At 52.8% G+C, this 24,854-nt stretch overlaps 1 protein-coding gene across 3 annotated transcripts; it reads left to right on the top strand.

The window, feature by feature from the left end:
- Nucleotides 1-7,194: 7,194 nt before the first annotated feature.
- Nucleotides 7,195-23,896, top strand: SYNDIG1L (synapse differentiation inducing 1 like). 3 transcript variants are annotated; one of them, XM_058026791.1, is made up of 4 exons: nucleotides 7,195-7,287; nucleotides 18,910-19,363; nucleotides 20,576-20,713; nucleotides 22,180-23,896. In XM_058026791.1, the coding sequence occupies exons 2-4, from the start codon at nucleotides 18,935-18,937 to the stop codon at nucleotides 22,336-22,338; spliced, it is 726 nt and encodes a 241-aa protein (XP_057882774.1). In that variant the 5' UTR covers nucleotides 7,195-7,287; nucleotides 18,910-18,934; the 3' UTR covers nucleotides 22,339-23,896. The 3 variants fall into 3 exon arrangements, with proteins under 3 accessions (XP_057882774.1, XP_057882775.1, XP_057882773.1); XM_058026792.1 differs by having other exon boundaries at nucleotides 7,205-7,287; nucleotides 18,827-19,363; XM_058026790.1 differs by lacking the exon at nucleotides 7,195-7,287 and adding an exon at nucleotides 9,051-9,148.
- Nucleotides 23,897-24,854: the final 958 nt, after the last annotated feature.

Genomic DNA, 24,854 nt, shown 5'->3' with positions numbered 1-24,854 from the left:
CCATTTTCTCCCTACTAAAATCATGGTACTCTTGAGGATGACAGCTACAAAGCCCATCTCAATTTGTCACTTGAATGAAGAGTTTGATCTGATAATTATTGTTATTATTATTATTATTATTATGATTTTAATATTTGGAAGCTGATAATGCCTTTAACAGTAAGACAAGACTTATGAACAAGACAAGTTCCCATCCCAAGGCTTTGGGAGCACAATTCCAGCTTCCAGTTAGTCACAGGACATCAGAATGCTGCTCTTAATGAGAAGCGATATGACGCATATGTGGTATGAGTCATTATAATGTTAACTACAGTTACTTCAGGCCCAGACATCGCCAGAATTGCTTTCCTCCCTGAAGATGATTCATGTGCCTCATGTGTGACAGCTCAGTCATTTTTTTTGCTTATTCGAGTGAATTTCAATACTTTTTAAGGGTTTGGGGGGCAAAGTCCTTCTGTTCCTGTTCGACAAATTGAATTTCCTTAATATGTTCATAGTCAGTTTCTCAGAGATTGGATATACCAGAAATGAGGAAACAAGGAGAAATCGAGAAATTTGCAGGTCTGTGTGCATGGGGTTGCAGCAGGAGGCTGCCCTGGTGCGAGGTCCACTCCCCACTGCAGCCATGAAGTGGAGGATGCCCTCAACTGCTCACAAATCGAGCACAAGCGCCCAGGGGAGGGCAGAGGGAGGCTAAAGGGTCTGCAGGAGACTACAGGATCCCAGAGACAGGGATGCAGCCCACCACTGCTCCTCTGAGCCAGCAAGGGACTGAGCACAACTGGGGAAGGTCCCAGTGGTGCTCACACAGCTGCTCACTGATAATTTCCTCCTAACCCTGCTGCCTGCCTCTCTTCTGGGGCTTCAGCAGCCTGGTAAAGCTTCATTTCCAGAGGCATTGCCTCCTGCTAAAAGCTGCATAAGGAGGTCCCCAGGGATGATTCTGCCAGCTCTAAAGAGGGTTTATTCAGCAATTAGTCAGTGGGAGACCTGCCATCATGCAAGTGATGGCTACCTTAGGTAGCAGCTGTATTTCCTGGGGTTGGACTTAAACCCTCTGCTGCTACATCACAGCATGTGGACAGTCTGAGAGCCCCCAGCTGCTGTGGCTGTCCGTGTCCCCCATGCATAGGCTGGGACACATCCTCACTCAACATGGGGTTTTTTGGGCAGAGAGGGACAACTTTGGAAAGTGAGAGGGAACAGGAAAAAACAGTGAGTAGAAGAATCTTTATTGAAGTGAAGCACACACCACAGTGCAGGCTCTTGTGAGAGAATAGGATTGAACTCTGTTGTCTCAAAGCCAGCTGTGGGACATGAGGAGTTTTCTCTTTGTCATCTCCTCTGAAAACATGGCTGAATCCTGCTATTTGCTCCGTGCCCTCCAAGGCCCTAGGGACTAGTAGCTGCAGTCTGTACCAGCAGCAGAACCAGCCCTGGTAACAGGAAGGCTGGATCACATCTGTCAGCCATTGACCTCACTTCTCTCGCAATCAGAGATGGGCAAGATTTGCCAGGCAACCATGTGTCACAGGCTTCTATTCTTGGGAAGAGTTATGTCAAAGTGAATTCTTCAGTTTATGTCTTAAATTCAACATAATATGGTGCAGAAGTGCACAGAGAGGCCTCGAACACTCTGCCCTGTCCCAAGCACATCTACATTTTTACAGCTGAAGCTCACTGAGTTTTTTTTTTTTTTGTTTCAGGCTACATGGGAGTAGAGATTTGAAGTGGTATGGTTTTCCCCCTTGATTTTCAGCCCCTTGATTTTCTTCATAACTCACCTAAGTGTTACCTTCAGCAGTTGCAGAATCACAGTGAATCAGGCTGGAAGGACTGTTCTGCGGCCATCCATGGTGGAGAAGTAGTCCCACCAGCTCAGCATTTTTAGGAGACTGTTATCTTTCATGGCCAGATTTACCACAAAGCTCTGCTGGCTGCGGGCGAAAACAGCCAAAGCATATGGAGCAGCTATTCTGGGTTTAGAGCTGCTTTGCTTTTCCAGAGCAATGCAAAGCAGCTAGACAGCACACAGGGTTCCCTTCCGTATCCCACTCGTCCTCCAGATGTCTGCTTTCTCCCTGAACATATCCCTCACACGACGTGACTGCACCCATACACACCACCTCCTTCTCCCTCCTTGCCCCCTTCCTATCCTGGAAAATCCCACACTGCTCCCCAGCTCTGCCAGCCAGCACCACAGCTGGCTCTGCTCCAGGAGCATCAGCTCTGGTGGGGATGTTTGGAATTCATGGAGGTCTCTTGCCCTTTTCCATAATGACCTCCATGTCCTGTCCTCCTAAGCAACTGCCCAGGAGAATGGGAGTTTCTAATGCTGTGAGGAGCTGGAGATTCTGCCACATACTTGAGGCATCCAGGAAGATTTCATAGTTGGAGCAAGGAAAAGGTCACGCTGAATGTCTATTCACAGCATGTCAGCTGGGAGCTAAATCACTGCAGAATTCAGGTGCTTTCCTAAAGTACCTCCTTCCCACATGCAGCTCGTGCCAAGAACAGTGCCTGACACCTGAATGCTGCCTCAGCACCACTCACAAGGGACAAGAGGCCCCCTTGGACACGGCTGCATGAGACACTCAGGGCCGTGGGTGACAGGGAGCAAGGGAGGGATAGGAAGGGATTCCCTGTGGATTTTACTGCACTGAAGCATTTTAGTCTCCAGCCTCCTCAGAAGACAACGTTTGCTGAGAAGGAGGAAAATTACACTAATTCCAGAAGGATGCTATTCATATATACTGCAAACACAGGCTTCTCGGGAGCTTTCACTCCATGTGAGGTTGGAGTTATCCGTGTTATCAGGTGCTATTCACATCATATCAGAGTCCTGACAGGATCTGATGCTGGGTGCCATGTTTCGTAAGGGAACTGCATCTTATGTGTTGTTTACTGGTGCCTCCTAAATGGCCAGACTTCCTCATGAACACTTTAAAAACTTCATTCTTCCCTCCAGGGCTTAATGCTTCACTTTTACAGAAGACTTGGGGTTTTTAAACTGTATTTTTCACAATAAATGATCTGAATCTCTCTTCTAATTGAAAAATCCCAATTTATCCATAACAGCTGAGTCATGACCAACACAGTACTGTAATTTTTTTATTATTTTCTGTATCCCTTTATGAAAGCAATCTGACAGCATGTTCAGGGTTTTTTTCCTCACCACTGTACATTAACCAGATGGTTTTTGCTCTATTGTCCACAGATACGCCCACATAATTTTTTTGCCTTCATGCCTCCAGTTAATTTAGAAATCACTAGTGATTATGAAGCACTGAACTTGTTCCTTCCAATATGTTTTACCTTCCCCCTGTCCATGCCTAATTTCTTCTCCCATCACGCTGCCCAATTAATTAGCTTTGGCTCATCCCTCTGAAGCTTCTCTCTTGTCTCTAGATTTCACTAATCTGATCATTTTTAATAGCTGCAAATATAACTTTAATCTGCTTGGTGCTCGCCTCAGCCATCACAAACAGGCACTTCAAATCCCCCACATGCCTCACCTGCACTGAGTGCCTCTCACAAGTGAGTCCTGCCTGACGTTCTCCTGTCCTGCCGATGCAGTCACCTGAGCAGCAATGCTCAGCCATCTCAGGTGTGGCTTATGTCCCTTTCACTGTGTTTTCACTCTCTGTTTCTGTTTCTTTGAGGATGATGTGCAGCCCTCACCTTTGTGGAGACCTTCCAGTTACTGGGCGTTTTAGTAGCGTCTGTCCATTTCTGGCGCGAAATCTTTCATCTCAGCACTCTGCTTGTGATTGTTTGGCAGGAGTTCAGGCTTTTAGTCTTGAGTGATCTGGGGTTTTTTTTTTTTTGGCTGTCAATAAAGTAATGTTACCAAATTTGTCATGGCATATTTATCTGTTGCTATGTCTGTAGTTAAATGAAGCAAGTGAAGCTCAGAACGTATTGGCAGGCAGATTTTAATGTTTGAGAGAACATAACCAAAAACAAAACCCCACCTTTCCATGCCAGGCTGGCCTGAAACACAAGTATAGCCTTTTCCTTTTGTATTTTATGTCTCCAGCAACATTTTTTCTAATTATTTTTTGAAGAGGTGCATCATTTGGATTGTATAACAAGTCCAATGGGATAGTGCATCAGCTAATATTTAATGTAATGAGATCTCATTTTCTTCTGTTGGATGGGTTCTCAACAGAGTCTCCCTTGCAGCCGAGAGCAAAGGGCCATTTTGATATCCATTTTCATTTCATGCATCCCAGTGGATGCATAAATACAACAAGAAGTTTCAGTGGAGTGGGAGGCTCTGTGCATTTTGCTACATTCCCTTCAGTCTGTCCCTTTTCTTTTTCTGGGCAGGAATGTTTCCAACTGGCAGCTTATCCTCAGTGCCCCAGAAGTGTTTTATCTCTGGCTGACTCTTCTAGGTCACACAGCCTCTTGCCTCATGTCACCTCCCAGGGACACTGCCCATCTCTGATCTGGAATCAATGGCTGTGGTTATAAAAGCAAAGCCCCAAACCACATCATTTAGGCTGATTTTTGCCATACCTCCACAAGCATGTACATATCTGTGTATGCATACGTTTCTCTCGGAGCCACCTGAGGTCAGAGAGGCTTTGATTTGGGATGCTAATGTCCCCTTCTCATTGTTCAAACAGGAGAACCAGTGCTGCAGCTCTGCTGCTAAGCAGTGTACTTGTAAAAGTTGGTGAGGGCTGATCTTCTGCCTGGCCAGGCAACTGCTGCACCTGCTCATTACTCCAGGGATATGTGTGGCTCTGGTGAAGGATGGAGCAGCCATCCCCAGCTGATGGAAGGAGCTGGCCAGAACTGTGCAGGGCTGCTGTGGTGGAGGTGACCATGCACACCATGGTGGCAGTGATGCCCCTGGGAGCTATCCTCCATGCTCCCATCCTTCTGCATGTGGAAAAGCCAACAGAGCTCTCTGGGCCTCGGCAAGACATGGATCAGCATACTTCATCCAGCAACTGAGTTTTTCTTTCATGCTCCCCCAGGACAGGGAGAGATGGGGTTTTGAGCATGTCTTGCTTCCCTATCGCTCCACAGCCTCTCCATCCTTTCCAAGAGGCTGTCCTTGAGGAATGGGGCCTCTTTGCCTTTACTTACCCCATGCTGGCTGGACAGGGCTGCATGGGATCTCATAACTGAGGCAAACAGCAGGACTGGGAAGGAGGCAGTCAGTGGTCACTGCATCCCCACGAGCTCCCAAGGACGTGAGCAGGGACCTTATGGGGACTTTGTCTCAGGGAAGGTGACTGTCACCAAACCTCTTTGTTCCCACCCGTGCCACAGCAAGTCCCACTGATTCCCCTGCTCCCTCACAGGGCTGCAGCTCACCCCACTCCACACTGTACCTTGAGGTGTGCACAGCTAGAGCTTTACATCACACCTCGTGGGACTTTGCTTTGGAGTTGGAGTCAGCAGGGCTGAAGGAACCCCTACAAGTCATCTGCTCTGTTCCTGCATCCCAAGTCACATCCTGAGGCCACTTCCAAAGCATTCTTCAAATCTGGATTGACTCACCTAGGAAGGCAGAGATGCATGACTTCCTTACTTCTCCCCTAGCCCTTTCCTGTCTGTCCTGCTCCCTAGGGACATGGGAACAACTATTTCCATCTTAGATTCCCCTCAAAGTGCGCTGGCTGTGTCTGGCCACAGGGACCTGTTTTCCCTGAAGATCGCTCTGCTCATAGCAGCAGCCTGTGTGCTCTGGCTGACATCCTCAAAGACAGCTTCCCTGCTGAGGCCCCCAGCCTGGGGCTTGCATTCTCTGGGCTCTGAGCCCTTTCTGGGCTCAAACCTCCCCAGACCTGCTGGGGTTGCCAACAGTGTGACACAGATATTACCCCCAGGGAGGGAAAGCTGGCCACCTGTCACTGCTTCTTTAGAGAACACAAGCATTTCAGTCCTGTTGTTAGCCCACGTAATTCAGTCCTTTTAGCTTTTCAAAAGGGTGTCTCTGCTGCTACTGGACAGATGTGCAGCTATCTGAGAGAGCTGGAGCAGAGGGGAGGCTGCCCTGCCCATCTCCTTCCCTAGCCAGTGCCCCAGCCCCTCGGTAATGGGACCATGAGACCCAGCTGCCATGGTACATAGCCTGTCAGCTGGCAGTTCAGCTCCTGGAAGAAGCTGGGAGGTGTCAGAGACAAGCCCGGACCTTCAGAAAGTCACGTTGTGCTGAGAAGACACAGCACAGCCCCACGGGAGCCTGACGGTGGGCTGCAGAGGGTGACAGCCGGGCAGCACTGCCGGCGGCCAGGGGGGCTGAGGCACACCTGTCACGGGCTGCTGGTGGCACAGCGGCGCTGAGGACGCTCAAGGCGGGCGGCTCTCTGCCGCTCGAGCAGGTCGCTGTGGCCAGACCAGGCTCCAGCCGAGTGCGTGTCTGCCAACAGCCGTCTCGGGGCTGGGAGGTCCTGAGGTGGGGAAAACCATTAGGGGGACATCTGGGGAGTTAAGGAACAGCAGGGCATCGGTACAGGGCTCAGGGAGCTGCCGAAACGTGAGGGAGCATCACGAGCTCCCCGGGACATTTGGGGGAGCGGGGAGAAAGGGGCTCGGGGAGAATGGGCTGGTGAGGCTGTGGTCTTGACTCTTGCCGTGCTGGTGCAAACCCGGGTTACCTCCAGCAATCGGAGCGATGCCCAGATGTGTGTGGAGCGAATCAGCCTGCCCCCCTGATTCTTACGGAGCAGGGCAGAAAAATACCTGACTGAGCCAGCAAACGAGCTGCTGTCCCTGGGGTGCAGCCCCCAGGCCGGGCTGCCGGTCCCCGCAGCACCGGCTCGGGCAGCGAGAAATCGCTTTTATCCTTTTCCTTTAAAGTCTGCTCGCTGGCACCGGGTCTTTCCCTCGCTGGGGGAGTGGGAAGGGCTGTGCCCTGGGAAATGCAGCGATCCGGAGAGAAAGGCGAGAGTTTGTGCCGTGCTCTCGGAGGCAGCAGGAGAAGCAGTCACGTCGGGAGCAGCGGCGCGGCTCCCCTCGGCCAGCCCTCGAGCCGCTGATCGCAGCGGCGCCGATCGAGCGCGGCTCTGCGGAGGGGCAGCGGCTCCGGCCGCGCCGCTCCCGCCGGCCCCGCCGCGCCCCGCACCGCGCCCCGCCCGGGGCTCCGCGCTCCCGCCGCTCCCGCCGCTCCCCGGCCGCGGCCCGGCCCGCCGCAGGGCCGCCCACCCGGCCACAGGCCGCGGCGGGGCCGCCGAGCGCTGCCGGCCGCCGTCATGCCCGCCGCCGCCTCTCCGCTCCCGCCGCCGGCGCTCCAACTTGGCGGGTGAGCCCTCCCTCGGCACGCAGGTAAGGACCCGCGCACGGCTCTCGGGTGGGGGCACCCCCGCTGGCCCCGGGCCGGCCGGCGATCCCGGGGGTCCCGGAGCTCGTCCCCAGCGTGCCCAGGCTGCTCCGGTGGGATGGCAGCGCGTCCCCAGGGAAAGGCGGCTCCGCGCCGAGCTCGAGTTGGCGCCGGGGGGTCAGAAAATACCTTGGGGGATGTAAAAATGAAAGGTGCAACCGGGACAAATTACCTCGTCAGAGGCTCTGGGGTGGCCAAAATGTAAGGATTTCAACCAAAGTTTTGGAGGCCAGATATGTCGGAGCAATTGCAATGACACCTTGGAGCCGGGCTGCCTTCAGGACTCCCTCCCCGGGTGGCAGCTCAGCCACCGGCTGAAGTTTGGGGGTGGTTTTGTTCTTCCGAGAAGCCTGAGCAGCCGGCGGGAGCCGCGCCAGTGCCGGCCATGGGCGGGATGGGCCGGGGAGCAGCCCGGGGACCCCGGCACACACCGCTGCTGAGGGTGCCGTGACTTGTGCCAGACACACGACTTCCCTGAGCTGCACCATCTCCCTGTAGCCCTGAGGATGACCTCCCATTTTGTGTCTGGGGGAAAAAGCCACTCGTTCAGGAGTTTCAATGGGAAGCACTTTCTTTCTCTACCCGGTGCCTGTTTATAATTCCTTCTCCGAAGCTGCTGCGGGTTTCACAAAAGCCATGCTGCTCTCCCAAACCCATTTTACTGGGCTGCTTTCTTTGCTTCTGAAAAAGATAAATTCGCTTTCATTTAGCTTGGATCTGCCACCAGTAAAAACCTTTTTCCCAGGAGGAAGGTAGCACTATATAAATACCAGGGGAAACCAGAGAAGTGGGGTCTGAGCCTGCCTGCGACCCGCAAGGAAAAAAATAGCTTTGGTCTCTGAGGGATAGTTGCTGGTTACTTTGTAAATTGTCAAGAGAAGAAATTACCTATGTCAAAATGCAGTGACTGCATTTCTCTGGCAAAAGTTTCTTGTGCCATAAAAACAGCTGGCAGAGCTGAAGCTTTGGGGAGCTGAATCCACTTCACTTTGTCTCCCTGAGCCACCGTCAGAGGCAGGTAATAAACACCATTATTAAGGAATGAGTAATTTGCTGCAGCTCTAGCACAGAGAATTTGTACAGCAGATCCCTGCTTTTGCATGGCACCCAACTCCTTCCTGCCCTCAGCCCAGCCTGCGGACGTCACCATTGCTTGCAGAGAAGTGACCAAGTAATCAGAAAAATAATTGGCCCTTAAAATCTCCCTCTACGACCTACAAGCTCCCTGGAGCGAGCCCCAAAAGGGCCATTCCTGCCTAACCCAGGAGATTATGGCAGAGCAGTCTGTGGGGCCCTACAGGGCATGGGCACTTCAGGCCATTTTGGTTTGTCTGCCCAACTCACAGCCCCTGTGCTTGTGTTGGGATGTACTCACATCTTCGCAGGACTGTCTTTGACTTCACTAGGTAATACAAAGCTCTGACCTTTCTGCCCCCCTTTTCCTGCCTATTTTCTGAAGTTCTGGACCTGAGCCTTGACTGGCAGTTACCACTTGCAGGAGATGCAACTCCATTGCTGCTTTCAGGGTGGTAATTTCAGGCAACATCTTTAGACAGATTTTCTCTATTTGTAGAGCTGGAGATGGGCAAATGATTGGCTTTTCTGAGTGAAGGGCCAAGGCACAGCATTAGAGAGGGAAAAAATTCTGTTACAGGTTTCCTCCAAATTGTCCTTCTGTGGCTGTTTCTGTGTCAAGTGAAAAAGTCAGCAAGCTTTGCTCAGCCTGGAAGGGAAGGCTGCAATGATCCCCAGTGTTTCTTGGGTGCATCACTTAAACCAGCTTCCTTTTGGAGTAAAACACTCCAGGTATGTTTTGAAAACCAGAGCTTGGTTGCAGGATTTGTCCCCAAGCTACGTGTCTGGAAGCTCAACAGCTGGTGTGAAAAACTGGCCCAAGGCACATCAGAGATTCAATGCCACATGTGACAGCCACACTGATGCTGCTCCTGAGCTGGGCAGAGCTTTCTCTGCAAATCCTTCCCACTCTTCATGGCTTCCATGGAGGCATGGAAGGACAAGAGGGTCCCCACCCAGCAGGAACATGCTGGGAGGGAAGCACCACGAGCAGAATGTCCTCCCTCAGCCCACGCAGGACCAACAGCGCAGCTCACCCAGCGCACAGCTGCCCCTTTCAACACACTGTGATGCTGGATGGGAGCAAGAAGCAAGCTGAGTCCTCTCCCAGGGGGTGGTGTCATGGGCTGGGGTGAGAAATGGCCCAGGAGGAAATGGAAAACATCCACACAGCAAATGAAGGAGCAGTCCAGAGGAGCATCAGCAAGGCAACTTGACCAGGTCATGGAAAAGAAAATGTGATATTGTTTTATAACAGCTTTGTTTCCATATTATATGGAAGAAAATTTAGCACTATCCTCTGCATCATCCTGGAGTCTGATACTGTGGGATGGACAAGGGTTGTGGGATGGCTGGGGGCAGCTTCTGCCTTTCCTCTCATTATATTCCTGGCAACAGAATAAACCAGTGTGAACTGCCCCTCCTCAGACTCAGAGGGCACATCTCCCTTTGAGTATTCCTTGGCAGTATGGAATTTTGGAATATGGAAGAGTCTCAACATCTGGTTCGGATTGCACTTTTTGACCCTAGTAATAATTTTAACACCTTGAAGTTTGTCTGGGCCTGCAGATGTTTGCCAGATGGGGAGACAGCAATCTATTTATTTGCTGGACCAGGAAACCATCTTACTGCTGATAATTGGAAACTTAGGGCTTGGAAAAGTAAGCCAGAAAAGTGTCATCTCCACAACTTAAGTTCACTTTTAAAGGGAGAGCAGATCATTGGCAGATAAATTAAACATCTGAACAACAGAGGAGCCTTGTGAATCCCCAGGAGAATCAGGACACAGTAAGCAAGGTGGAAATAGCCCTGAGCTGATGCAGGATAAAATAAACAGGGCAGTGGGGAGAGGAGGGTGCTGCATGCACCAGCCTTCAGGGTGCTAATGAATCATTTGAGTACGGATGTGTTCTGAACAGAGACAAATGAGCAGTCCTTAACAGATGCTTTGCATTGCCAGCTTCAGTTGATAACAGGGGGATTTTCAGGGAGATGTGAGCATGGAGTTAGGTGCTGTGGCTAAGCTGCTCTATCAGCAAGGCACAGCTGTGAAGGGGAGGACATCTTTCTGTGCCCCCGACAACTGCTGCCACCTTGAGTGCTACGTCCCTGTCCCCGTTTTGGTCTTGGATGGTGCAAGTCTCTCACCAGGAAGAAAGGCAGGTCTCATCTGCCTGACCACCGCTGTGCTGGGTGCCAGGATGTTGAAGGGAGATCATCCCTGGGATGCAGACCTGCAGGTGGTCCCAGGCTGGGCTGCAGAGCAAAGGGGAACACGGCTGGAGGGGAGCATGAGGCACAGGTCTGCTCCAGCACAGGGCACTGATGCTCTCAGAGTGCTCTCTGGGGACGATGGGGTGCAGGGTCCCATAGTAACAGCAGCCATGAACGGCCTGTGGGACCTCATGAGCAGGAGAGCCTTGAAGCAGAGATGATGGGACTGGAGAAAAGGGTCTGGGTAAAAGTGCCTACTTGGAGAAGAGCATGGAGCCATTTAGGATAACCATTGTGTTCAGTTCAATACTGGGTATAAATAGTGATGGAGAAAACTTGATGTGAAATCGAGGACTGTAGCAGAGGAAAATCAGCCATGAGCAAAATTACAATCTGCCAGCAAGAGCTTCTGTGCATCTTCCTGCAGCAGAGAGAGTGTCTTTATAGTAAACACTTCTTGAAGGACCTCTGTGATGAGTCCAGTGGAATACTTCTTGTCCCTTTGGGCACTCTGAGCAAGGAGCCTGATCTGGGGCAAGGGGCTGGGCTGCCTCTGTGCTGGAGGCATTGGAGCCCAGGTGTCAGTGGGTTTGGCTCTCAGCGCCTCTGCATACATGGATCTTTTTAAGTAGGTTTTCTACACTGAGGGCAGAATGCCAATGCCCCTCTCCCCAGAGAGTAGTCTTAGTGTGATTCCTTAGGGTGGTCCTGAACTGAGGAAGAGAAGGTTGAATCCCAAACCCAGTCTGAGCTCATGTTTCTCCAGGACAGTGATTTAGATGCTGTAGCAGGCAGGGGAATCAGTCTCCTCTGACCCTCGACTGGTATTCTTTGGCTCAGATGAGAAGTGAAATCCCAACAGCTTCCAAAACTGTCTTCACTGGCTAATGCCTCAAAGGGCAGGAGATGCTGACAGTCCCAGCAGCGACCACAGCAGGGAGTCATTGCCCTGACCCCCACTGCCTCCCAGCAACCCTGCTGGGTCCCCATACAGGAAAGTGAAGAAGCCTCTGGTGAGAGCAATCCATCAGCTTTGTTTGGTGTCATGTGCCCCTTTAAAGCCCCTCACAGGGGCTTCCTGTTGAGGGTGCTGCAGGGCTGCTGTTTGTTTGGGTGCAAACCCATCAGGAGTGCTCTGAGGCTCAAGACTGTCCCGCTGTGGCTGTTGGAATGTCAGAACTTGCCCATCTCTGATCCTGTCCTGGTCCACTTCCCTGGCCCAGTGCTGCCAGGCAGGTCACCCCCTCTGCTGTGCCTCGGCTGGGCACCCCATGGCCACCCTGCTGCCCTGCAGCTCCGGACCAGCCGCAGGAGCAGCCCCCGACCCTGCCTGCTCTCCCCCCGGTCCCTGTACACAGAACAGCCTGCAGAAACTTCCGACAGCACCTTATTTACTTGTTTGCGTCTCCTGCTTAAAACAGGCCATGCCGAGAGAGTCCAAACCTGCTAATTTTACACCTAACCACCCACACCACCGTGTGCTTTATTTCCATCACCATCTATGCTTCCTTCCCGCGTCGCCGGCTCGATGAGCCCTTGCCGTACCTCTGGTGCCCGAGGGGCACGGCGGGGCGCGTCCCGGCCGGCTGGCTGAGCCCCGGGCCGGCTCCGTGCCCTCGCCGGACGAGCCAGGCCCGGCCGTGGGGCGCTGGGCCGCCGTAGCTGTCCCCAGAGATTTGGGCACTGGGACACCGGGCCCAGGCTGTGCCCGCAGCCGCCGGCCCGGCCCCGCTGCGCTGGGGGTCGGGAGCGGCCGGGGCGGTGCGGGATGTGCGGGATGTGCGGGACTCCTAGGGGGGTGCGGGACTGTTGGGGTGGTGCGGGGCTGTGCTGTTGGTGCGGGGCTGTTGGTGCGGGGCTGTGCTGTGCTGTTGGTGCTGCGCTGTTGGTGCTGTGCTGTTGGTGCGGGGCTGTGCAGTTGGTGCTGTGCAGTTGGTGCTGTGCAGTTGGTGCGGGGCTGTGCTGTGCTGTGCTGTTGGTGCTGTGTTGTTGGTGCTGTGCTGTTGGTGCGGGGCTGTGCTGTTGGTGCTGTGCAGTTGGTGGTGTGCTGTTGGTGCTGTGCTGGTGGTGGGGGCTGTGCTGTGCTGTTGGTGCTGTGCTGTTGGTGCTGTGCTGTTGGTGCGGGGCTGTGCTGTTGGTGCTGTGCTGTTGGTGCTGTGCTGGTGGTGCGGGGCTGTGCGGTGGGCGCTGCGCGGCGCTCCGGGGACACCTGGTGGCCGCCTGGCGAGCGCCGGACGCGGCCGGGGCGGGGGACACGGCAGCCAGGACCGCGCTGGGGCGCCGCACAGCCCGTGCGTGTGCGGGCACGGGTGTTGAGGGAAGGCTGCCCGGAGGAGATGGAGTTTCCAGTGCTCCCCGTTGATGGGATGCGCACCGGCAGTGTGTCCCCACCAGAGCTGGGGACAGGGAGGGGTGGGAGCCCCAGCCCTGGAGAGCCCCTGGAACGGCTTCTCCAAAACTAGTCCCTGCCAGCCCCAGGGATGGATTTGCTGCTCGCTACCATCAGGAGCAGGACCTCAGTTCTGAGCATAGCTGGGTCAGAACACTGCCGCAGAGAAACGTTTCTATCAGAGACAATAAAGACCCGGTTTCCACCTGGAAATTGCCCAATTTGACTTGTGATCCTTGAAAAGCAGCCCATGGCATCCCAATTCTCAGAGCAATTTACTCTCTGTTGGAGCCAGCAGCCCTTTGGTACTGGCTTTCCACCTGTAGGAGATCAGAACAAGCATTTTATTCACTCCTTTCCAGCTCTATCAAACCAGCTGCATCAAAGGTGTGAATCTGATTCTCTACATACAAATGCCTCAGCTATGCTCTCTCTAATCCAAGTCCAGGCTTTGTGTCACCTTCTTCCTTCCCTCCTGGTCCTCACCAGCTCTTTCCCCTCCAGCAGCTTCATAGTCCTTTTCTTCTCCATGTTTGTGACCAGAGTTCCTCTCTACCTGGCTCAGATGTCACTTTGCTTCCCCTGCCCCGTGCCTCTTGCCCACCATTTCCCTTCCCACTGCTCTCCCTACCGAGCTCTTTTGTTTCTCCGGGTACCATCTCTGCCAGCCCCATGGGGGCCATCATGTCTCACCACCCTTCCCTCCTGCCCCACGCTGACACCTGCCTCCCCCACATCACTCCCCTGACCTTTCCAGCCCCCAGCCCACCTCACCTGGTGCCACAGCATCCCAGCACTGGTGGAGGCTTTGTTACACCCCGGCATGAGCAGCCCCTCGATGTACACACTTGTGCTGTGCCCAGGCCAGGAACAGCGGTGCCAGACGAGCGCCCATGGGAGTGCTTCCGTGCTGACTGGAGCCAGACTGCTTTCTGCAGTCGTGTCTGTGGGGCTGATGGAAGCACTCCTTCTCCCCTTGAGCTGTGGTTCACCCTGCAGGGCTCAGGGCTGGGACATGCCAGGGATCCACGCTGCTGCACAGGGCTGAGAGGGGGCTTGGTCCACTGCTGCCAGACACACTGTCCGTGAGCTCTCACAGCCATTCCTTCCCCCCCTTCCCAAAATGACAGCTGCCCAGGCAATGCTGGGCAGAATTACAAGCTCGGATGCCCTGGGGCAGAGGTACTGTGTCCTGACTGGACCTGGGCCTCTGCTTAGAAGATCCAAAGCACCTCCTGAGAGCTTCTAGGAAGGTCTGGGCCCAGGGACAGGTGCTCAACAAATCTCCTATGCTTTCCTCTTCCATCAGGAGTGGGTCCACATCTGTCCTGGGGCTATGGCAGTTGTACCTGGCCAAGAACAGGACCAGGCATTCACGCTGTCCCCTGCCCTCAGACCAGCCAGGGCATGGCAGTGCAGCAGGACACCAGGGAGGGCACCGACCTCCCCTGGTGCTGTCCCAAGGGTAAAGCCTTCAGCCAGGGTGGGCTAACCTTCTCACTCTGGAGTCTGGGGACATGCCCCACAGCCACAACCTGCTAATGAGCCCGGGAAGCAAGGCGGAGTGTTTGCTTGACAGGGCAATTAAATGATGATTGATTCCTGGAACAGCTACTTAATTCATCATTAGCTGGCTTATCATAGCCGGCATCTGTGCCAAGGGTCCCTCTGAGAACTGCCACAGGGGATGTGGTGTGGAGGTGAGATCTCTGAAATACAAAGCTAAATTTGCTACCTCTTTATTTTCGTGCCTTTTTTTGGCTCATTTTACCCAGCACTTGCCTTAAGAAGCTGAGAGTACACAACACAGCTGTGCATTTCCCACTCTGCTGGGGGCTGCTGCAGCCAGCCTGGGGAGTGTGGGGGCCCGCTCAGGCAGCTGGTTACAGGAGCGGCCGTGCTCCGGGGGAGGCAGTTCAGGGGGAGCCAGCAGCTGTCAGGCAGCAGCAGAGCCGCAGCAATGGTTCAGCTCAACTGGGGCACCGCAGGCTGCCTCCTCCCAGGTGTGCCCAAGCTGTGTGTGTATGCTTGTGTGTGCATCCTCCTCCTTGTGCACCCTGCAGCACATCTGTGTGTGTGCATCCTCCCCATGCACCCTGCAGCACATCTGTGTGTGTGCATCCCCCCATGCACCCTGCAGCACATCTGTGTGTGTGCATCCTCCTGTGCACCCTGCAGCACATCTGTGTGTGTGTGCATCCTCCTCCCTGTGCACCCTGCAGCACATCTGTGTGTGTGTGCATCCTCCCCGTGCACCCTGCAGCACATCTGTGTGTGTGTGCATCCTCCCCATGCACCCTGCAGCACATCTGTGTGTGTGTGTGCATCCTCCTGTGCACCACATCTGTGTGTGTGTGCATCCCCCCATGCACTCAGCAGCACATCTGTGTGTGTGTGTGCATCCTCCTGTGCAGCACATCTGTGTGTGTGCATCCCCCCATGCACTCAGCAGCATCTCACCTCCATTTCCTGCTGCCAGTACAGCCCAGACCAGCCCCATGGGGCTGATGGATGCTATCCAGGCTTGCTGGCAATCAATGGCCATTCTTTGACAATTTTGTCTTTTACTGTGTTCTTGCTTTCATCTTCTGACTTCACTCCTCTTTCCCCAAGCTTGGTTATTAACAGGCTTTCTTTCTCACCAGGCTTATTTTATTACTAGGCTTCCTTTTTTAAGTCTCTATGTAGTTAAATTCCCTGTAGGATTCAGATAACCCAAGTGGGGTTTGGGGTCATTTGCAGGGCTGGTCTGACTCTCTCCTTCCCTGCACATGTGCATGCAGGGCTGGGCCTCACCCTCTCTGCCATTCCCTCTCTAATGTCATCTCTAGAGGCTTGATGGCCCTGGTCAGCACCTGCAAACCCAGACCATTGTGTACACAGCCTCTGTGTGATGTGCTGATCCTGGTCACGGAGGAGGGGGAAGCATCTCTAACCCCTCTGGTAGTGGCACCTTTCACACTTCACCATTGTTGCAGAGGAAGGTTTCAGCCTGGCTGCTCTCCAGCAGGTCTGAGCACACTGCTGTCAGCGTGCTGTGACACTGGCCCTCATTGTCCCCTCCCCTCCGCTGGCAAATGCCAGGACTGGGCACAAAGGCTGCAGTTGGTGACTCCTTTGCTCATTTATCAGAAGCACAGTGAGACTTTCTTCTGCCCTTTTCCCTTGTCCCTGCAGTCTCCCAGGGAGAGCATGAGCCCCAACTCCCAGGAGTGGAAGGCAGCAAGGAAAAGAGACTTTAGTACAAGTAAATCTTTTTTCATTCCAGAGGGTTTAGGACTAGCACAGGCTAAATCCTTCTAGCTGTGTCCCTGCCCTGTCCATGCTCCAAGATCCTGGCTCTGCTCTAAGGACAGCTCCAGGACAACCTGAGGGACCAGAAAGGTTTGAGCTCACTCCACTTGCTTGGGATGGAGCCTCAGCCCTGCCCAGCCCACATTCACAGACGTCCTCATACTTGAGGAGTTTTTTCCTGTGATTTCTTTTGAGTGTTACTTTTCTAAGGTATGTTCAGCCTTGGACATTTGCTGCCTGCAAGCCCTTGCTGCCTCTTCCCCAGAGCCCAGGTCAGTGAGGCATCTCCCACTAGCCCTTCTAGCATCCTCTGGGACCCAACAGAGTGCACGTCCAGCAGCAGTCCAGCTGCACAGATGCACTCCTCCCACGCTGCTTCCCTGGCACCTCCCAAACTGCCTTTTAGGTTTCCAATTCCTCCCAGCTCCTTTCCCTTCTTTCCCCCTCCCACTCTCCATTTCCCAGTGCTTGCTGCTGTGAGTGTGTGGTTTTTCTGAGCAGCTCTGCTCCTTCTCCCGCCTGCTGCTGAGGACCATGGGCAGCACAGCCGGTTCCACGCGGGCAGCGCCGTGCCCGGGTCCCTCTGCTGGTGCTCCTCGGCACATTTGGCACTGGCTCCCTTCAGCAGTTCTCAGCAAGATCCCATTCCTTCCTACCCTAGCTTGCGGCCAGAATCATTTCTTGAAATAAGGCATGGACGCTGTACTAAAACTGTCAATTTTCTCTCGCTAGTGCTGGGCTCCTGCTTTGGCTGCTGCTCTCAAATGGCACTTGGTGACTCTCCTTACAGTTTTGTTAAAAAATAGGTTATTTTATTAGAAATCTAATTTGCATGTTAAGGTAAGCAAAGAAGAGGGTTGTGGTTTCCTTGTCTGAAAACTGGGATGTAGCTTTGAGCTTCTCCGTGTCTATGCAGAAAATAAAACCATCTTTGCTATAAATATGCATCTCTCTTAAATATTTTGAAAATACTTAATGGCCATCTGCTGCACGAGCCACTACCAGCTTTACAAGTAAGGTGGGAGACTGTGGAAGGCAGGGAATGGTTTTAGGAAGGGAGAAGTGAAGGGCATTCACCAAATGCAGTGTTTTAGCAGCACGAGAGGGCTTTTGAACAGTTCCATTTTCCTGAGCAGATTCCCAAAATGTGATGACCACTGCCCAAACAAAGCCAATGGACAGGTCCATTTAAAACCATGCATGGCTCTCCATCTGCATGGTGTGGAAGAGTTTGGCCAAGGAAACAGGACCACTTGGGCTTTTCAGTTTCTGAAGTCTTCATTTTCTCTGTTTATATTTCCCTCTTGAGGCTTAAAGCCAAGATTATGTGCTGTCTATCAGAACACCTAGTGCTCCTCAGGGACTCTTACAGCAGGAGGAAGTGTGACCCTGCTGCACAGCATCCTGCAGAGGAGTCAGTGACCCAGGTCTCCAAGGAGAACAAGAACATTTGAGGTTGCAAGGCAATAAGGTGGCATGGTCTGGGAGCTGGGAAAATGCTAAAGAGATTGTAGAACCTGGGGCTCAGGGAGTGAAGAGGGCAAAGTAATTGTTTCTCTCTCCTGAGAGTGCTGATATTTCACTGCACTTTTTCTTTGTTCCAAGGTGGGTTGGGAAACCAAAATAGTAAATGCTCCTCTGAAGGAAAGGGGTGGAAATATTTCATCTGAAAAATTTTCATGGGAAAAAAAATGAGAACAGTACAAGCCCTCAGCACTCTGAAATGGAGGAAGGGAGAGGGAGGTGAATTTCCCTGAGGAAGAAATCCATGTTGACATTTGTAGCTGAGGATCTCCTCTGGACTCAGCATTTTCTGAAGCTGCTGGCCCAGATCCAAGGATGTCTGGCTGCCGCTGTACCCAGGGGTGGAGCTGGTTTAAACAGCACTTTGATGTGATGGATCATTTACTCAAAATTTCATCATTTCAAAGTGATGACCAAACCCCATGGAGTCTCCCCTTTAATGTCCACATCTTTCTGTTCCTCCTCACAGCTGGCTGAGCATCCAGCACTCCCATCCTAGCCTAAACACCACCTCCATGTCCTCTCAGCAGCCCCCCGGCTTCCCTTGGTGGCTCACTGCACTTGCCTCAGCCCCAGTTCAGGCTTGGATGAGTCCTAGAGAACTTCCCATGCACCTGAAAGCCAGCTAGGTGTATGTGTAATGTCCAGTGGGATATAATTCACCGTGCAACCCTCTGCTTTGGGGAGTCAGGGAGGCTCCTTGAATGATTGTCAGTCTCTTATCTACTTCTGTGCTGTCAGTCACAGCGCACATTATGAACCAGCAGAAAAGATGCAGTAGGTCCTTTCCTGTCAGGCTGCACATGGCCAACTTAAGATGCATTATAGATACAGCAAGTCCTCATGCTAATCCAGCCTGAATCAGATAACCTTACTGCAGGGTTGCATCCTTATCTTGCTGCCACCTGGGGAGATAGCGTTCAAGCTGTGCAGAGGTGGGGAGGGATCTTGTTTTCTCCAGTATTGCCAATTTTTTCTGTTCCCACTAGCCTCTTGACATTGGCTGTGCTTTTGTGCACCCTCGCCTTGCTGCAATAACAGCCTGCTCCCTGCCACCCCTCTGCTCCTGCAGGATCTCCCCCAGCACCGCCGGCAGCATGGAGAGCGTGCGTGAGCTCCAGAACCCGCTCCTGGCCAAGCCCAATGGCCACCTGGGCAGCAGCTATTCCTACCACCAGCACCACAGCCAGGACTACCCCAGCCATCGCTGCCAGGGGAAACTCTATTCCTACATATTCCAAAACACTGGTGGTGCCAGGACTCACCAGCTGCTGGATGCCAGTTCCCTGCAGCTGGCTGTTGAGGCTTTGTACGGCCCCAGCTTCATCCTTGTGAAGGATGAGACTGCCCTCAAGGCCAAGGACAGCAAGATGGAAAGCTGCGAGACCACTTTTACAGAGAGCAAAGAGTCTTCATCTGAAGCTCCTGAAGGGCAAGAGGCTCAAGGGTCCTGCCTGGTAGAGAGTGACATCCGTATCCAAACTGTTTCCTATGAGGTGGAGGAAGAGGAGCTCCAGGAGTATGAGGTGAGCTTGGACAGGTAGGATGGCACTACTGTGCTCATTCTTTCTGGAATTTGATTCAAATTCTTGATAATTTATTCTCCCTTCTTTACCCAGAACTCCCCCCCAAATCCTGCCGTCTCCTGCCTCACCAGCCTCCCTGTGCACCCAGTATTTTTTCTTCCTCCTTATAATTTCTGCTCCTTTTTCCTCACTGCTGACCTCAGAAGGAAGTCAGCTTCCCTAAGAGAAGCCTGGCTGCCTGCTGCTGGGAGCAAAAGGGATGTGGGTCTCTGCAGGACCCTTGGGAAATGAGAATGCTTTGAGAAGGGCAGCCTGCTGCTGCTGGGGCATTCGAGCTAAAGAGAAACAGCAATTCTTGCATAACAGCAAAATTCCCATGCGTGATGGCAGCAGCTGAGAGAAAGCTTTATATATATAGATAAAGACAGGATGAAGCCTGCACAGGAAGAATGAGAGCTGACAAAGCAGCCTCCTTGCTGTGCTGTGCTTGAACAGTGGTGCCAAGGCTGGGAAACATCATCCAGGATCCTGAGAGGTGGGAGCGGGTCCCAGAGCCCACTGGAGCTGCTGCCTGATGACCCAGCACAGCTCTGCTTCTTTTGGTGTGGGTGACGCAGCCTGTTCAGACGGCAGCAGGGATGTCCCCACCTCTGTGTCCCCTCCCCACTAAGGCACATCACCGGCAGGGTGCTCTGAGGCTGGCCCAGCAGTGCCCCAAGGCAAGAGGGCTCCCCACAGCCACTGAGCAGTGACTCACTAAGGGCACAGGCCATGCTGCCCTGCAATGGAAGCTCCACTTCAAATGCTTTCCCTCACTTCCTAAATTAGTTTAGCGAGATATTGATCTCCTAGACTCTAATGGGGATAAGTCACTCTGTTTAAGTTTGTTTAAGCTGACAAACAGTCAGTTCTGCCAAAGCTGAAGATATTTCAGTTTAAGACTCTCTCTAATGCAGGGAAATCCCAGACCCCCAGCATTTGCTCTGGCAGGGAGCCGAGAATCCAATTTGCTGAGCTACGTTGTTCCTCATCAAACCATGCTGAAGAGTCTAAAATATTTCTGAAATTTACTCCCTGAATGTGCCAGTGGGAATTGTATGAGAACATGTGATGGGATCAGGAGAGAGGGGAGCTGGGAGGCAGGGTGCTGAGATGCAGCCTGCAGCGTGGCACGGGCAGGTGGGCATGTGCTGAATCCATCTGGTTTTGCAGAGCGACTCCTCCAGCGACAGCGAAAGCGAGGATCACTTCCTGATGCTGCCCCCTCGGGATCACTTGGGCTTGGCCCTTTTCTCCATGCTCTGTTGCTTCTGGCCCCTGGGGATTGCTGCCTTCTACTTCTCCCAAGGGGTAAGGAATCCCTTTGCTTGCCTGCACGTGCCTAGTGTTACAGCAAGGGCCCTGAAAGCCTCAGCGGCCCATGGAGGTGACCAGCACCTTTCTGAATCTAAGGCTCATCTCTGTGCCATGGCCATAACTCTGAGGGTTGACACAAAGGGTGCTCCTGGATGTCTCCACAATTGCTGTGGGGTTGGAACCCCTCCAGTTCTGGTGTGGGTTACTGGAAGTCAGGCTTTTCCTTTGGGTTTTCTGGCTGTTATTTACGGAACTGGGGCTCCTCTTGGCCCCTTGCCCAGCTTCTCACTCTCAAGCCAGGTTCAGGAAAATGGCATTTTCCCACCTGTCCTCCCATTCTGCAGTAATGTGAAGGTTCTACACCATGACCCAGGCTGAGGCAGCTCATGCCACAGGAGCCAGGCTGCTCTGGAGGCTGGAGGCAAAGGGGAGCTTGGTGTCTGTATCACACTACAGCTCCTCCTTGCACTCGTTTCTGATGCACATTGGCTGACCAATGCCAGGCTGGCAGAGGCTGGAGAGGCAATGGCCCTCAGGCTGCAGCACTCACAGGAGCTGCTGTGTCCCTGAGGACTTAGCCTGGAGCCTGGGCTCACTTACACTGCTGTTGACCCAGAATAATTCATGCAGAGCCAGAGGATTTACTCCACATTTGCATAGATGCTGCTGTACCAAGAATAGATGGGAGGAGGCATTAAGAAGTTAAATCAAGAGGATGGGAACAGAGGTGGAAAAATATATTACATGAGTTCCTAGCACAGAGTTGGTGAGAGGCAGGGGAAGCATTAATTGATTAGGACCCCAAGGAGCAGTTGATTTCACATTTTCCACATAGTGCAAGATAGCACAGTGCACTCTCCACGTGGTGATGTTGTTGGGGCAGTTTATATCTAGCTCCATTTTCTATAACTACCCCCTTTGTTCACTCACTGAGGCAAGGACCATATCTTTGTTTGGTGTCTGCACATTGAGTGCATTGATGCCCCCCTGGCAACTTGAACTCAAGTAGTAGGCAACAAGAGCATATTGGGGTATGCCCTGAGGACTCAGAGAAGCTGGAAGTTGCCATCCTTTTCCAGAGAGATAAGGATCTGTCTTCACTGCTAGTTTCATCAGCCCTTCAGAAGCAAATAGGCTTCAGCTGAAAACCCCATGCAGGAAAAAGCCCCATGCAGGAAAAATCAGGTGGACCAACAGACCATGCCATCAAGAGTCAGCTCCCTGAGCCTAGCAGTTTCTCATTACAGCTCTGTATAGGGTGCACTGGTGTCTGGTCAGTACCACACAGCCATCACCCCATGCACTGAGGTCTCACAAGAGTTCAGCCACTTTGCTGTCTCCATGGGGTGCAGTGGCCAGAAGCACTGACTCAGAAATGAAACAACTGCATGCTGGTTAAAGGCCAGGTTGGTACATGTTAAAGGCCAGCTGTCAGCAACAAGCATTTCTTCTCCTTCCAGACCAGCAAGGCTGTCTCCAAAGGAGATTTTCACCTGGCCAGCTCAGCTTCCCGCCGAGCCCTGTTCCTTGCGGCACTCTCCATCACCATTGGCACGGGAGTGTACATCGGCGTGGTGGTAGCACTGATTGCTTATCTCTCCAAAGGGGGCCACGTGTAGCTGCCACCTGCATGTCACTGCCATCCCTGGCCGCTGACCCTGCTGGGATTGAGCTTTCCTGCGGAGCACAGAGCACCGGGGCCTGCGAGGGCTGCTTGCACAGCAGGGCCCAGCATGGATGTCCTGCGCAGGTTTCTTCCTCTTGCAGACAAACAGTGGACTCCTGTTCTCCCTGAGGCTGTGGCATGTGACCATCTAACAACAGGGAATTGAGCACCAGCCTGGCTGCTGGGACAAGGTGGAGCATATTTGCCCGGTGGAAGATGTGCAGGAGAGAAACCACACGCTGCTGCTGGGCTGGTGCAACCACCCCAGTCGGGGGCTACAGCTTCCCCTCTCAGCCCTGCAGCTGGGAGATCCATCCCTTGCCCAGGCTTGGCCCATGAAGGGTACACACAAGGAGAAGAGGGGTATGGTGCCAGGGAATGACTGCTGCTTCTCCTGGGAGGCCAGAGTCCTGGTGGGGTCTCCAGACTCCTGTGATGGGGACAACATTCCCACTTCAGTGCCATGGGGTGGCCTGACCCCTCAGCTGCAGTGAAGTAGGAGGACAGAGCATGGACAAGACCAACAGACATGCTCTCTGCATCCCTCTGCAGACAGACAGACCCCTGATCCACAGGAGAACATCCCAAGGAGGAAGGCAGGCTGGTGGCTGCACACCATCTCTCCTGTTGTTGGCACAAGCTGGTAGAGACAGCAAGGTTTTCTCTGTATTAATAGTGACTGCCATGGTGATCCCAAGTCAGAGCCCTCGTAAGGTTGCTGTTCCAGAGTGCTGGGCCCTCAAAAGTTTTGTAATGGAAATCTCTACCTAAGAAGTGTCCTGGGAGGCGTGCTGGCCTTGAAGAATTCCACTCCTTGTGCTAGGTCAGGGCCCTGCACACAAAGAGGGATGGGAAGAAAAGGCTGACAAAACCTGCAGAATCTGGGTGGGAGTGCTGTTTGTGAGGGGATGAGATCCAGAGAAGGAGGAGATGTGGAAGGAGCCTGAGACACAGGGTGACCTCAACACACTCCTTCCCATGCCTTGGAGAGAGGTATCTCCATCCATCCAAAAGCCTCTGGTAACAAGGAAATACCAAGCACCCCCTGCCATACATCTTACTTTTGCTTATTTGTATATTGTCAGCAACACCCAAAATGCTTCAGAAGTGGGTATGAAGGCAGTGGTTGCCCCAAAGGGCTGGAGTTAAAAGCCATGCCTCACTCCCCATCTCCAGCATCCACCTTTGACCACCCTCCTCTCTCTGGCTCTCCTGCTGCCTCTTTCCCCGTGTGCAGGAGACTGCAGGCAGGCTCTGGGCATCCCTCACCCCCTTCCCAGAGTTTCTGGGCAGGCTGCAGCCAGCTTTGCAAGAGATGCAGCATGTTCCTCCAGCTGGGTGCCATTCAAATGTACATTTCATCCTAAAGAAGCATGTTAATGTCTGCGATTGCCATTGTACTTGAGCCATAAAAGAGAGAAGTGCATCAGAGACCTGTACAGAAGCTGGTCTGAAAGTTCCCATTATGTTTTTTAACATGGAAGAACTAATAAAAAAAGCAGGAGAAAAGACTCTGTTTGTGATAATGTGGAGCTGGCTATCAAAGAGGTGAGCTTCACAAGAGTGCCACACTCACTTAAACCTGGAGGTGTTTATGCTGTTCCTGAAGGAAGTTATCATCTAGCTGGTGTCTGGGTATCTTGGAGGGAGGTGTATTTCAGTGTAGATCACAGTGGGCAAATATCACCAAGAATGGTGGTGTAGGCTTTTTTCCCTCTGTGTAGTTGGACAAGAATTAGGGACAGAGACTGGAGCATCTGTGTGAGTAGGAGTAGCATAAAATCTGCTTGAAGAGGGGCAGAAAAATACAAACATCAGGAGGAAATAAGCAGATCTTGCTTCTGATCTGCAGACAGAGAGGCAGAATTTGCAGGGAAGGGCTGGCATGTCCAAAACAGATGAGGTGGCCTTAGAGAAGAGTAATAAGGGGCAGACTCACCTGGCACCCATGTGATGGTTTGCATTCCCCTCTCCTGCATGTGCTCAGCCTTCCTGGATGTCCATCCCTCCAAATAACCAGGCAAGGGCTCATCTCTGCCCTTCAAGTACCCCAGAATCAGCAGGGGTGGGAGGATCTCTGCTGATTCTGGTCGAGACAAAATTATTTGGGCTGCCAGACCAGAATCTACAATAAGATACAGCATTTGCCTCTGAATTTGTAATTCTTCCAGCTGGTTCCCTGCAGGGGCTTCCAAGGGTGGGGGGTCCAGCAGTCTTCAGCCCACTTCCCATGGGCAGTCCATGCCTCTGAACCCCAAACTGCTTCTTTGTCTTTTTTTAATTGGAGCTGCATGGGGAAGGAGCAGGCTAAAGGGCCAACAGAATTAGAGTCTTTTCCACTAATAGCCTGAATCCCTGATGAACTTGTCAAAGCGGGGGAGAAGGGGCTGTGCCAGAGCATCCCTAAGGGGGGCATTATGCAAATGCAGAAATTAGTTGGAAACAGCCTGAAGGGAAACATGTGGAAAT

Source organism: Melospiza georgiana, chromosome 6 (genome assembly GCF_028018845.1).
Source record: "Melospiza georgiana isolate bMelGeo1 chromosome 6, bMelGeo1.pri, whole genome shotgun sequence".
NCBI classification, from domain to species: Eukaryota; Metazoa; Chordata; class Aves; order Passeriformes; family Passerellidae; genus Melospiza; species Melospiza georgiana.
The sequence above is the reverse complement of the archived record's forward strand: the minus strand, read 5'-3'. Positions and strand labels throughout refer to the sequence as shown.